We start from the raw sequence: 13836 nt of genomic DNA, 5'->3' as shown, positions 1-13836 counted from the left end.
AGGGGACAAGGCTCTGCCAGTAGACGATGGGTTGGACACATCGGCCATTCTGGAGTTCACCTTCCCCCAGCTCAGGACTCAGCACAGACCCTGGCGTCTATTAAAGCACAGGGCACGAGGAAACTTGTGTGTACATTCTGTTTCTGCACTGAGGTCTCTCAACATCTGAGTTAACCTAGTTGCATTGTGCCTAGAAGCTCTGGAACTTTCTGACAGAGCCAGGGTCTAGAATACTTTAAATTTTTGTATGTCTTCTATCACTATTTCCCCAATCCTAATTGATGGCATCTAACTAGAGATAGGATCCCCTTTTTTACCTTCTTTCTGGGACTTGTCCATTACTTGCAATAAGGTGCCTTCCAAAGTCTGTGAGATGTGAGGACCTAACAATCCTAATCAGAGTCCACCCAATCTCAGAAAACTATCTGCAGTGAAAAATGAGGTGACTAATGGACTGAGTCTAAATGATTATGAGCTGGGTGAAAATTCCATTTTCCTAGTGAAAATAATGTGGAGCAGTGAAACTCAACTTTTGAGATTGTTTGTGGGTTTGCATATTAATCTTCCTGAACACACATCCTTTATTCCATCTGTAATTTGCATGCTCAAAATTAAACCATGTCTAAGAAACAAAGCATTAGCTCTAGTGTTCGAAATAAAAGCTGCGTGTATATAACTTGATTACTGAGTATTTTATAGTTCATAAAGGGGGGGGAGATCAACACTTCTCGAGTACCCACCATGCACCAGGCCCTTCGCTGGGCATCTTTTTCATGTTATGGGTTATCTTTCATACGAGCTCCTCAGACATTTATAATCACCCCCTTTATTACAGAGCAGAAAATTGATTTCAGAAAAGTCAATAGCAGAGCTGGGGTTTGAACCCAGATCTGACGGATGCTAGAATTCCCACTCTTCCTGTGACATCACATGGTTGAATTTCCTTCCTAGAGAGACTAATTTGGGATCTGCAGAGTTCTACTCCTTAATCCAAAAAATAAGGCTGAATTATGCTAACGGAATTCAAAGATTAGTATGGCAACCACCCAAATTTGCCAGCAAATCTATCTGACAAGAGTGATGATAATGATGACAAAAATGGTTCAGGCTATGGCAGACACACTTTCACTGGATAGGTACCCCCTCAGCGGAGTCTTACAACCGTCCTCTGAAACAGGCGCCATTGTTATCCCGATTGGCTGAGGCCTTGTGTGGCCTGGGTGGGATACGGACCCAGACGTGGTGTCTGATGTCCGGCGCCAAGCTCTCATTGCTCCTCTACACTGCTGATAGATAGGCCTGGAGACTCGTTATCCACGTAGCTTACTTCGAACATATGGGAATGTTATAAAGCATATATTCCCGTGTTAACTAATACACAAAGAGGGAGTTCTCAGTGGCGGTGAGGGTGGTGAGGATTTGACAGAAGGTCTAAAAGTCACCTAAATGGTAAATGTCAAAAAGAAGGGATAAAACAGAGAGGCATAGGCTCTTCAGGTGAAGGGAATGGGGCTGGATAACTCACTGTGTCATGAGGAAATAGGGGGTTTTGTATCTCTGAGCACAGTGGTGCTGGTGACGTCAAGGCAGAAGCTACTGCTGTGGAACAAGGCTTCCCTGGCCCTTAGAGGGAACAGGCTCCCACCCTCTCCAGAGCCAGCCTGCCCCACCCACTGCGGACAATCCGCAGGCCTGTTCTGCCAAAGGAAACGTGCCTCCGGATCTTTGTGGTTTAGCAGTTCATTCTTTCATTATTTTCTGTGCAAAATTTGAATCAAAGACAGAAAAGGTGCAATCTGTGACACAGTCTCTCTGGGAAATATGTTTGAGGTTTTCTTCTACGAGGCAAGACCAGGCAAATGTTCCTGAATTGTGTTCATCTCCAATTGTTTAAACTGCTGTTTTCCATCAAATAGCTGCTTCTTGGCTATGTTAGCTTAGAAACATATCTCATCTCTTTTGCTTCACACGGTGCAGCGTGACAGGGTAGTGGCGGCTCTTCAGGCTCTGAAGCCAGGCTGCCCGAGTCAGAGCCCCGGTCCCGACGCTTCCAGCTGTGTGATCTGGGTCGAGCTGCAGACCTCTCGGGACGCCTCTCTTTCTTCATCTGAAACATGGAGATGATGAAGGTTCTACCGTCTGGAGTTGGTGTAAGTTAGTCCCCAGAAAGCATTTAGAACAGCACGGATGTTATACGTGACCACCGAGCATAGCTCACAGGTCACTGTTCATAACTGAGGCAGCAATCCCGAGATAAATCTAATCAAAATTAGGGCTTCTAGTCCCACGTTTATTATGAGGTTGGTATATGTTGACTTATGGATTTGTTCGTGGAAAGACTCAACTCTCAAGAAATCAATTTAATGCAAGTAGTAACTATTTATTGTATTGACATATTTACAAAACATTACAAAGTGAAATACCACTCTAATTCACCATATTACACGACGGCTGCATACGGGCAAGACAAAGCATATGGAAAAAAAACGTTTACTTCTGTCTTTGGTATTAGAAATCTACACAAATCCGCAGCATTTAAAATTTCCAATACAAAGTATTAAACGTAGACAAAGACGTAATGGGTAATGTCGTGAAAGGGGGCTCTAATGTCCTCTGCTAGGAAACCCCCAGGTCCGTGAAATGTAACAAGAAGACCAAACACCACTCGTAAGGGAGGGGGTCTATCGGCTAAAACAACAATAAAAGAACTAGTACAGGCTACAGTACTGTGCACAGGAGCGTTTCAATTTGTGTGACGCGACTTTCTCCGTAACGACATTTGGCTGACAGTAACAGACAAAACATTCCCGAGACAGAGTCGCAGATAAGACTTCATAGGAAAGAATCCACTCCAAGAGCACACCTCGAGGGTACACCTTGACTGTACAGAACATTTTATAAAATTCATTTTGTGATCATTTACACATATACAAAAACTTAACTGGTTTTAGCAAATAGTAATTTCTCTAAAACACAATCACAGTTTACATAATTCTGAGGTAAAGGTCCTGAATCTATCTTTTGAGAAGTCCTAGCTCATGAAGGTCTCTGAAGGGGGATGTCTACTGCACATCAAGGTCTGGCATTAAAGTGGGTTGGGGAGGGGGCAGGCCACACCTACCTCCTACGTCAGAGGTGTCTAAAAGGTCACTACCGAATGTGCCTAGTTTGGCTCTATTAAGTTAATGCTTCTAAAGTTTTGCTTTGTTGTCTTCAAACATGAAACACTCTCTGAATCATGTCGGAACAAGACTTCTGCTCTGGAGAAAATATTTCATCAAGAAAGGGCCAGGTTAATGTCTTAACTTGACTGCCTTGACTGAGGACTCTGTATATCTCAGGAAGAACGTATTTAAACTTCTCACATAAAAAGTAAAATCTTGGTCAAATAAATGCACCACAAAACTGATCTTTCTACCAGTTAACACACACTCCGAAAGGGCCCGCAGATGGGAAGGTCCTAGTGAGAAGCTGGGAGCCTACAGCGAATAAGACCAGAAAAGCCTCAGTGACCCTCCTGTCCCAGAAATGCATAAAGGACCCAGGTGTGTTTCCCTTACAAGATCCTCAGCAAAGTTGTTTGTGCTATTGTAAATACTCCAGGTAAATGTGAGATTCAGCAGATATGGACCAGGTCCTTTTTTTTTTTTTTTTTTGCAGGGACAGGGAAGTGGGTGGGCAGGAAGGCCTATGTTCATAGATGTTGCTTTTATAAAATGACTGACTCTCGATGATAGCCCTTCATCTATTTCTGTAAACAACGTCACCTTACCCAGGTTACTTGAAACTACCTACCTACAACATACCCAGCCCAGATTATTTCATCAAGTACACATTTCCAAAATTAACCCTACGAAATCATGAAGGTTGTGAAATTTTAATATGAAGACGCTCGCTTTTATGTATTTTTTTTTATAAAGAAGTTTGCAAATATAATCAGAACATCAAATGAATAATTAAAACCCCTCCGGGATACGTCACTTACGAAGCAAGCCTGAGCATCGTCCTCTTCTGTTTTATCGTGAGGAACATCTGGGGGTAAAAGTGTTTGCCAGGCAATGAGCCACCTTGTGAGGCAACTGAAGACGCGAGTAGTGCTGGACCTTTCCCGTCGGCTGCCCCACCAGCGAAACTCCAATTTTTCCTCATGCTGGGAAAAGCAAAATGAAACTTCTGCTTCTTTGTACCATCAAAGATTCTGGCGAGTGGCACGTGAGAAGAAAGTAAATATGTGTTCCGCGTTTACTAATAGCTGGCATTCACGGTGTCTGACTGCACGGAGTAAAAAGAAACACGAACCAATGTGTTTGCAGGGCTCTTTTGGGAAAAGAAGCTTTTGGCTTTGCCCTGGTCCCCGGCAATGACAGACTGGCAGGCTGTGTCTTGCACGGCTCTAGGCCAGCCATTAATCTGTCCGTACCAGCATCTTTAGAAATCCCAGCATTAAGACTTAGGAGGGGAAGAGGAGGGAGGAGGTTGAACAGCCAGAAATGTGGCTTTTTAAACACTTCCGTTAATTCACAATGCTGTGCAGGCTTCTGCGTATCCCTTTTCGGAGATTTCTGGTGCAGGGTGCAACGCTGGAGTGCAATTTATTCGTCCTCTTCCACGTACGTGGATGGAAACCAGCCCACCTAAAAAAGAAAAGCAACCAACATAGCAACATGACTTTGCATCTGGCATTTCAAAGGGTTCTACTAACAGCATTTCGTTTTTATAACACCCCAATTAAGCTGGGGTTTTATGGCCGCTGTAGGTAAGGAAGATTGATTTAACTGCCCTAGAAGCCTGATGGCATGAGTGATAGAGACAGAGGAATAAAATAAGCCTACGCAGTGCTCTAATCTGCTAGCACACAAATATGTAAATTAGTGTAATAAGGGCTCTCCTACTTAACGCTTCCCGTTTCTGCTATAGAAAGGATACAAGACAGAGGTGCTATGTTCCATTCTTTCCAATTTAGATCAGCAGCTCTTATAAATATTCTGTATTCCACATAAAATTTATGCTCCGAGGCTTCTGGACTAAAAAGAACTAAAATGCTCCTCAATTCTTTTCCAAATAGGAAGCCATCAAACTTGCGCAGGTGAACTTTATTTATGCCATAATCGTATTCGTTCAACATATTTTTCTTGAGTGCCTGTTTTCGGTGACGAACGTCACCACGCTCCAGAGCCCCGGCTCTGTGGGGTGAAGGCTTCTCCCCAGGCCCGCAGGGGATGCCAATGACTGCCCTGTCCCCTTCACTCCCCCGCACGAGCCCATCGAGAGGTCAACTCACCCTGCCATTTACTTCTCCTCTCCACCAGCCATTCGCACTCATCTTCGTGTAAATCTTCACCACATCTCCTTTCAGCAAGGACAACTCTCGCATGTCTCTGGCACAGAAGTCATACCGAGCGATGGCAATGCCCAGCACTTTCGGACTTAGCACTGTAAAGAAATGATGGGGAGTCAGAACTGACTTGCGATTGAACAAGCATCAGCGCCTATGCAGATGAATGTTCTAGATGCTATCAAAATGCACAGCCATGATTTCACTACAGACTAGTGATAATGGTGGAGGAGCTTGAAAGCAGCACAATGGCTGTTTCAATTCAATCAGGTATAGTCAAGTTCACGTCATAACGTTTAAAGAACCATTGTTCTGTTACATTCTTCATAAGAACCTCAAAACAGGGACTAGTTTTCGTAAAAAAAATTAATATCTAAAAAAAAATTAATACCTAAAAGTTACTATCGGAGGAGATAGAATTTACAATAACTAGCATAAATTTCCTACTCATAGCACAATAACCCAGTGCTAACAAGAACCTCTAAGGTAAAAGCTTTACATTTTTACCTCATAATTTCTTCAGCTGAGACTCAAAACAACCAAATGTTTTGCTCTGAAATTCTCCTATTGAATCCATGACATTACTTCTAGTCAAATGGCTCTTCCTCCCCCAACCAGCCCTTCTTTGGGTTAAAACTATTTGGGGACAAACTCAGTTGTTTTATATAGAATTTCATTATGTGAAGCTAAAATCAGGTTTTGCTGGAAGAATGCATAAACACCATCAATTTGTCCTCTTTCTTTCAATACTGCAGGTATAGAAAACTTTGCTGAAGGAACGTTCTCAAAACAAAGATGTCAGGGTGTTCGTTTTCTATATTCAGATTGGTTTTGCAGTAGGAGAGGAGCTAACTTACTCCCGGTCCTAACCCGCCCTGCCCTGAACGAAAAACTCCGTCCAGCTGTACGTTTGTTCTTCTCTAGTGTTTGTGACACATTTCATACCAGCTTCTCTACCTGCTGCTCCTTGGGTTATAAAGCGTTTTCGGTTATATGTGCGGTGATTCTGAGAACCACTCACCTGGGAATGGTGGGACTTTATAAACCTTAAACGGTAAAGGAACGGAAGTATAAGAAAGAGAAACAAACGGGAAATGCCATGCATCTGGACTTTTGACAGTTCCCAGCGCCCAGGCAGCCGTGGTTACGACTAGTGTTACCCTGAAAGAGCCTGCCCGCTCGGAGACGGGGATTGCTAGCCTATTACTCAGGGCTTGGCGATAACAGACATTTCTTTTACTCTCCAGGTGTCTATCATAAGGTAAACGAATAGCAATGCTGTAGATTTCAGAACTGTAAAGGGAGTAAAAATTGGTCATTTTATTTTACTGTTCGGACACAAACCACTTTAATAGTTTTCTTACTGAAACCTGTCCCATTACTGGGGCACTACGCTCAGAGTTGGTGCACATAAAAACACCCCTGTGATGGAAAAACCAACCATCAACGTAACTGCACGACCTTGCACAGGTCTCTTTAACCCTCGAGGCCACATGTTTCTCACCTATAAAATGAAAGGTCTCTGCTAGCTGACGTCTAAGGTCTTTCTGGTACTAAAGGTTATGATTGCACTGGGACTTACAGGTTAATTTTTAAAAATCTGTAAGAAAACATACTTGACCTCGCCATATAATGTACTCCCCTACGTGGCACCTAAACAGCCATTAAATTCTCGGGCTCGTGACAGAAATTAAGACCAGAATGTCTGTACACAAACCAATGGGCACAGTCATCCTTCCAAGCAACATGAACTTTGCTTTTCTGGTTGAAGACAAAGCTGGGGGTTTGGTTCTGTTTATTTTCTTAATGGGACTACGTGAACATTGGCTTTCCTCAACTAAAATTTCTGAGCCTCAAGAAAACTAATGATTTTAAAAGAGTGGTTCATTCCCCACTTTATACTTTCAGCCCTCAACCCTTGCAACATAGCCCCCAACAGATAAAATTAAAAAAAAAAATGTCTGACGGAAATACATGAGCGCACACACAAGACCAGAGGAGTGAAATGTCGTGACAAACAATGACTTCATGACAGAGAAGAGGAGACCACACGGTGGGAATGCGACTCTAGGGACTATTTGTGAGGAGATGCATCTATACGAGAAGCCATATACAGAAGTCAAATATTTTATTTGCAAACAGAAGCAAGTGGAAAAGACATATACAAGCAGTAAGGCAGTACCTGACCAGAAAGGAGTGGAAGAAGGGGGAACAAAGCTGTAGCCTGGAGGAGTTACAAAAGAAAACCCACAGAACAAAGAAGGGGCTTAGAGAAGGAAAGAAAAAGAGAGAAGCACAAGAGCATTTAGGTAATGGCAGAAAAATATCTCAACACCGCTATTTCTTTGTCTATAATCATAAGGAAACAGTCAAAGCTGGAATCTCAAGCTTCGCTTTCACCCGCTTCTCCCCATCACCATTTCTAAATAAAGGACGAGCCAGAGTTTTACATTTTGATCGACATTAGTTCTGAAATTTAGAGCTATCTATCCCTTTACAGGTGAACAGCATAGCCACTCCATGGCGCCATCTTTGAACCCCTTCCATCCAAGGATGGCCTTCTTTTGATGTGATGCACAATTCCCACTGTGTGACACCAGTGGAAAGGGGGAGCCTATACATTCTTAATGGAAATATGCTTCACATCAAAACTGATATAAGAGGCAAGAGCCTACAGAGTAGTGTCAATGAAACATGCAGAGCCCATAGGGAAGTCACTCACACGGTTTGTTAGGCACCACCCCCAACCCCCAACCCAGCATGCACATGCTAGCTTATTCCCCCACACAAAAATTCTAAATCATTCCAAATCTTATCATATCTTGAAAAGTAAATACATCCTCCAACTTTGGGAATGTATGGAAAAGTTCTATGTGAAAACTCTACCTTCAAAAACTTTTTACTTTAAATAATAAAAACCAATGGTTATCCAACGGTCCTGAAGTGTTAAATGCCATGCTCCATGTTTTATACTCAGCATTTGATTTAATCATCCCAACAAGTCGAAGAGGAAGGTACTGATACCGCTTCCCCTTGGTATCTTAGAATGACCTAGGTTCAAAGCCAGGCAGGAGGACTTCGGGCTCCAGGCTCTTAACTGCTGCACTGCTACACACCTGCCGCTCTCCTGCAGGTCCCTCCCTAGGCAGTTATCAACCTCTCCCTGTTGATGCCATGGTGCCATTGCAAAGGAAGAGACGGCACGGCTATACATTTTCTCCCAATAGTCATTCCCCCCTTCATCCCTGTGATGGGTTATTTGGTCAGGCTGTGTTTGCCCAAAAGGCACACTCCATTTCCCAGTCTTCCTGCAGGTCTACGCAGCTATATGACTGAGTTCCTGCCACCGGGATATAAGCAAGGGCATTGTGAGGCAGCTTGTGGGACCTTTCCTGGCAAGGCAGCTGGCACATGAATTCACCATTCTTTTTGGTTCTTTATTCTATCCTGCTGTGTGGGATGTGAAACTACCATCTGGGTCCACGAGAAGAAAGGCCTCACCTTAAGGACGGTAGCTCATAGGCTTGAGGGAGGCTGGGTTACTGAAGATTTAATGGAAGAGGTGACCTGCCCTTCCCCATAGCCATGGACTGACCACTTCCAGGTTTTTATGATAGAGAGAAATAAAGGTCTAGCCTGTTTAAGCCAATGGTTTTTGGATTTCTGTTACTTGTACCTGGACCTAATCTAAGTGTAACAAAAAGTTTCTAGGATCAAGGATGAGGTGAAAGTAGGTTAAACACACTGGAATGAGTCCATATCATCTTGCAATATATTCTGTCTCTTTCCGGCCACTGATGGATTTGAGAGCCACAGACTTCTCCTGAAGGTAGCACTCTGGTCAGAAAGGGGTTCTGTGATACTCACGAGCGGCAGTAGCTCATGAAGGGGTACTCAGGTACTATCCGAGTAGACTGGCCGTGGGAACTGGACACGACTCAGTTGCTCTTGGAACCGTGGGCTACGTACGGATCCTTCATATACGCATGGATGCATTCCTGACACTTCCCTCATGAATGGCCTTCATATTTACTTTTAATCTGCCCTGGAGCATATCCTTGTTGATAATCAAGTTTCTTTCCTAATCCATTGCATCTTCCACATTACATTTTTAAAATTTTAAAATTCAGTGGTACATGCCTTTACAACTAATTTTACAATCTGCTCATTTCATCTATTGCCATGCAACATAACTGGTTTAAATTTCCTTGAGATCCTGTTATACCCACTAGTAGGGAGAGGAGGGGATGCCATCTCTATTTAATGAGAAAAATGGCTCACATCTGTTATTGGCAGAAAATCTGGTGCCAAGATTCCTACCCCATGTTTGTGAGAACTTAAATTAGAACCCCCCATTCTACACATTAGTTCTGGCAAGTACTAGAATTTTCTCCTTGAACTGCTTTCTAAGTGTCCATCCTTGATTATCTCTCTGGTACTATTTTATCCATAAAGCAATAAAAGAAGACTGTATTTCTTCAAAATTTCTAATGAAGGTAATGTAAGCCAGCAGTCTGAAATATAACAAGAGATAAGTTAGCTCTAGAAGGAAGAAATAAGAAATCAATGGAAACACAATTAATGCAATTTAAATAATCTCAATTGGTAGATATCAGATAACCTGTCTCTAATTTTAAAATATCTAACAATCTTGAATATGGATAATGCCTCACTATGCATAGTGGACTTGAATCTGTTTCAGATACGTAAAATCAGTGTGCTACCCTCTCTCTTAGCTAACCCTAAAAGCTTTATATGCACTGGCATTCATGTCTAGTGGCTACAATTAGAATCTTCTTTAATCTTATCTAAAATATTATAACCTTAGCTGAATGGTAGCTATTCCCCCATGGTTAGATCTTGGCTCCTCTGCTGGCTTCACTCGAGACTAATTCCTACCCCCCCGCCCCCACAAAGAATGGAATAGATTCTGGGATGTGTCCTGGGTCCTCACCTAAATTCCAGTCTGTAATTTCAGATGTTTTCTGACACTGCCATGAAGGACAACCATGATCTCTGATGCAACCTGCCTGAAACCAAAGTCATCATCTTCCTCCTTGTAATCTAGCTTAACCTTCCACATTTTTGTCTTTTCAATGACTTTCCAGTTCTTGGCAAACTACCCTTGCAAAGTCATTATGCCTTTTGGTTCTTCCTATTCACTCTCTTCTTCCTCTGAAATATGAAGTTATTCCTTCACTCAATTCTCAGCTCCACCATCCCAATCCAGGTACTAATGCCATTTCTAAGCTAAGACAACTGCCTCCTAATTGGTACTCTTGCTTTGAACTTTCTTTCCACTCCATTCTAAATACTGTCTCCCAGCTGCTCAAGATAAACAGAGACATGGCATTCCTTTTCCCAGATTATGAAACCAAACTCTTGACCTGAATTCCATGGCAATTCATAGTCCGGCTGTTTCCTGCCTTTCTAACCAAATCTTCCCATCATTTTGTCACAAAAATTCTTTGCACCCAGACCAGCTGGTGAGAATACCTGCCAAGGCCCTCAGCTTTGGTTTCAACTCAAAACGTCTGCTCGCTCTGGAAGGTTGCTCCTCCACCTCGCCCCTGCTACCCTTAACCTCCTGGACTCCAAAGCTCTGCTCAGGCCCTTTCCAGGAGTCTTCCCTGACCAAGCCAGACAACACGTGTCCCCTTCCTTCCTTGTTCTTTCTAGCCATGTGCAGGCACTTACACCATGGCCGCCCCTGGCCCTGTTGTTTAATCACTGCGTGGGCTCCTGTGTGGCATCTCCAATCGGTTGTCGATTCTGGAGAGCAGGCGCTAACCCTTACACTGCTTCTGCATCCCCACGGGACCAGGCCCGGTGCTAAGCTGCGGTAGCCGCTGAATGCACAGGTGTCTCAGCGGGGTGTTTAATTTTGCAAGCTCCGTATGTCTCCTCTTCCGTTCATTTAGCTCATCTCCTCAAAGAGACTTCCAACAAAAGCCAGCACAACACAAAGAAAAGAGCGTGAAACACGGTCAGGTTTTATTCCCCAGGATCCCTGAGACCATAATCTATCAATGATATTCCTGCAATAACTGTAATTTTTTCGGAGATGCCGAGCAGCTAGTAAGGACTGTATGTCTCTTGGCATTAAGCATACTGTATGCCCGAGGAACCTTCTTCGGGGTAAAAGGTTAGTCAGTTTCTCCTGCCACCCAGTGCATCGCTCTCGGCCAAATATTTTAAGGACTGGTAGGGATGCTTTCTAGTTTTCTATACATTGTAGCATGACTTATTGCTGCCACTCTTCCTATACATTCATTTTCACTGCCTTTGGGTCCCTAATTCTCATAGGCTGGCAAAACAGCATCTGAATGCCTGACATCTATGGAGACAAGAGCATAAAACAACATGTTCCCTTGGAAAGTATGGATTTAAATTGAGAGGTAAACTGTCAGAATAAGGTATTTGATAAAAAAAAAATTCTTTGCAGAGTGGCTTAACCTGCAAAACACATTTCCATCCTTACTGAGAGTGTAACCACCTATTTCAAAATTCATATACAAATACATGTTTCCTTCGACAAACTCCTCCTATTACACCAAGGTGCTGCTAACGTAAGAACTATTGGTAGACGCCTATCCTGGGATGGAATTAGAAACAGCCGAGTGACAGTGGCATTCAAATGAGAATGCTGAGGTGAAAGATCCTCTCCCATCCCTTTCACTTCCCGGGCTAATATTCACTTCACCACCTAATATGACAGATAGCCTGTCTGCTAGGACATCGCATCATTTTGGGAAGCTTCGTGAGAGAAAGAAGTTTCTCATTAGGAACTATTAAGAATATAGTCAAATATTATTTATCCACTTTTCCAAGTTAAACAAACAAAACCTAAAGTACAGACATTCTCTAACTGGAACGGAAGTTACCTGTTAATAAATTGGGAACAGAAGCTATCAGCATAGCCATAATCAACTGGCAAATCACCAAGGAACAGTACTCAGTTCTGAGACTTCACTGAGAAAACAGAGCCCCAGAACGCAGAAGTATATTAATTAAGAATACAGTGCTTACAGTAGAATAAAAAAGTGCTCAGGAATTGATATTTGATGCCTATCTAACTAAACATTGCTTTAAAGTTTTAGCTCTGCCTTGATTAGGTTATTCATGTTCATGAGTAAATGAAATGTACTCAATTTTCAATAATATTTGAACTGTATACACAGGAGAGAGCAAGCTCCATCACTACTCTTCCCTTAAGGTACTGGTTGTCAAGCCACAAGGTAGTTTTGAACTACCATTACACGTATAGCTGAACTGGACCCTAAGCATTTGCTAATTATTCTCTGAGATGGACATTCCCCGTGTCCAGCTCTATTTAGGTTGTAACAACCACGTGTTCCCACTCCCTTATGTAACATGAAGCTGTTAGTAAAGATATCAGGCAATGGGGCCAAGGGTCCTATCATCAGTGCAGTGATCCCTGTGAGTCTGCTGCCCAGCCGTGGCCTCGAGGAGAGTGATGTTCCTATGTGGGACACTTTGATGAGCAATCCAGTAGATTCTTTTTACCAAGACTGTCTACAGATGGCCTAGCAGCAGAGAACATGCTGAGAATTTAATGAATGTTTAATTTAAATTTGCGGTCCTTAACCTGGTTTTATTTCAGAACTTAGCCATGTCTTAGACATAATGTCAAAAATTTGCTCCCCCATGTCCCACAAATGTTCAGTGTTTGTTGTATATTTTATATATTGCCACTGAAAAAACTAAATAATTTGGATTGGTTTCATTTCATTGAATGCTGACATCTGGTAAATGGACCAATCTCCTTTAACCTGAAATTCAAAGTTATAACAAGGAAAACTTATATCTAGAGTTACTGGAAAAAACAAACAGCTACTCTGCATTCAACACTACATGGTATAAGCATATAAAGCCATTAACAAGAAAAGAATGAGTATCAGGCCTTTCCTATCATTATGGAAAATTAGATCATTTGCCATTTCTAGGAATTTCAGATTATTTATAGACATCTAGTTTATCAAAGCACAAATTCATTCCAAATCCTCACTCTTTACAAATAATTGGCAGACATTTATTAAGTAACTGCTGATGTGCCATGTATTGTGCTAAGGTGATATTGGAGATGGAACAAGACAGAGCATCTGACTTCAAAGGAGCTTAGAGATTTGTGAAGAGACAGACACATACAGAAATGATAATAGAGGTGAAATTATTCATTTTGGATTGAGAATGCTATGACTAGACTTTAGGCACCATCTGAGCCCCGCCTTGAAAAAATCTCCAATCTTCCACTTGCTCAGGTCGACAACTTTAGTCATTCTCGAATCTTCTCCTGCTATTCTATTTCACATGAGGTGAACAACCTGTTGCATCACTTTCAAAATCACCACCTACATGGCTGCATGTTGTTCCAAACTGCTACACCTCTTGGCTGGCGTGCTACGTGAGACCTCCGACTGGGCTTCCTCTTTCTACCTTGTCCCCCATTTCTCCATGGTCTTTTTTCAACAAAGAAGCCA

General features: G+C 42.5%; 1 protein-coding gene across 2 annotated transcripts in view; it reads right to left on the bottom strand.

The window, feature by feature from the left end:
* Positions 1-2359: 2359 nt before the first annotated feature.
* VAV3 (vav guanine nucleotide exchange factor 3) overlaps positions 2360-13836 on the bottom strand; it is a 340276-nt gene continuing 328799 nt past the window's right edge. For both annotated transcript variants that reach the window (XM_057310419.1, XM_026484676.4), the window contains 2 exons: positions 5282-5433; positions 2360-4634 (listed from right to left, as the gene is read on the bottom strand). In XM_057310419.1, coding sequence (XP_057166402.1) covers positions 4593-4634; positions 5282-5433 — 194 coding nt within the window. In that variant the 3' untranslated portion in view covers positions 2360-4592. The remainder of the gene's footprint in view (positions 4635-5281; positions 5434-13836) is intronic.

Source organism: Ursus arctos, unplaced genomic scaffold (assembly GCF_023065955.2).
Source record: "Ursus arctos isolate Adak ecotype North America unplaced genomic scaffold, UrsArc2.0 scaffold_12, whole genome shotgun sequence".
NCBI lineage: Eukaryota > Metazoa > Chordata > Mammalia > Carnivora > Ursidae > Ursus > Ursus arctos.
The sequence above is the reverse complement of the archived record's forward strand: the minus strand, read 5'-3'. Positions and strand labels throughout refer to the sequence as shown.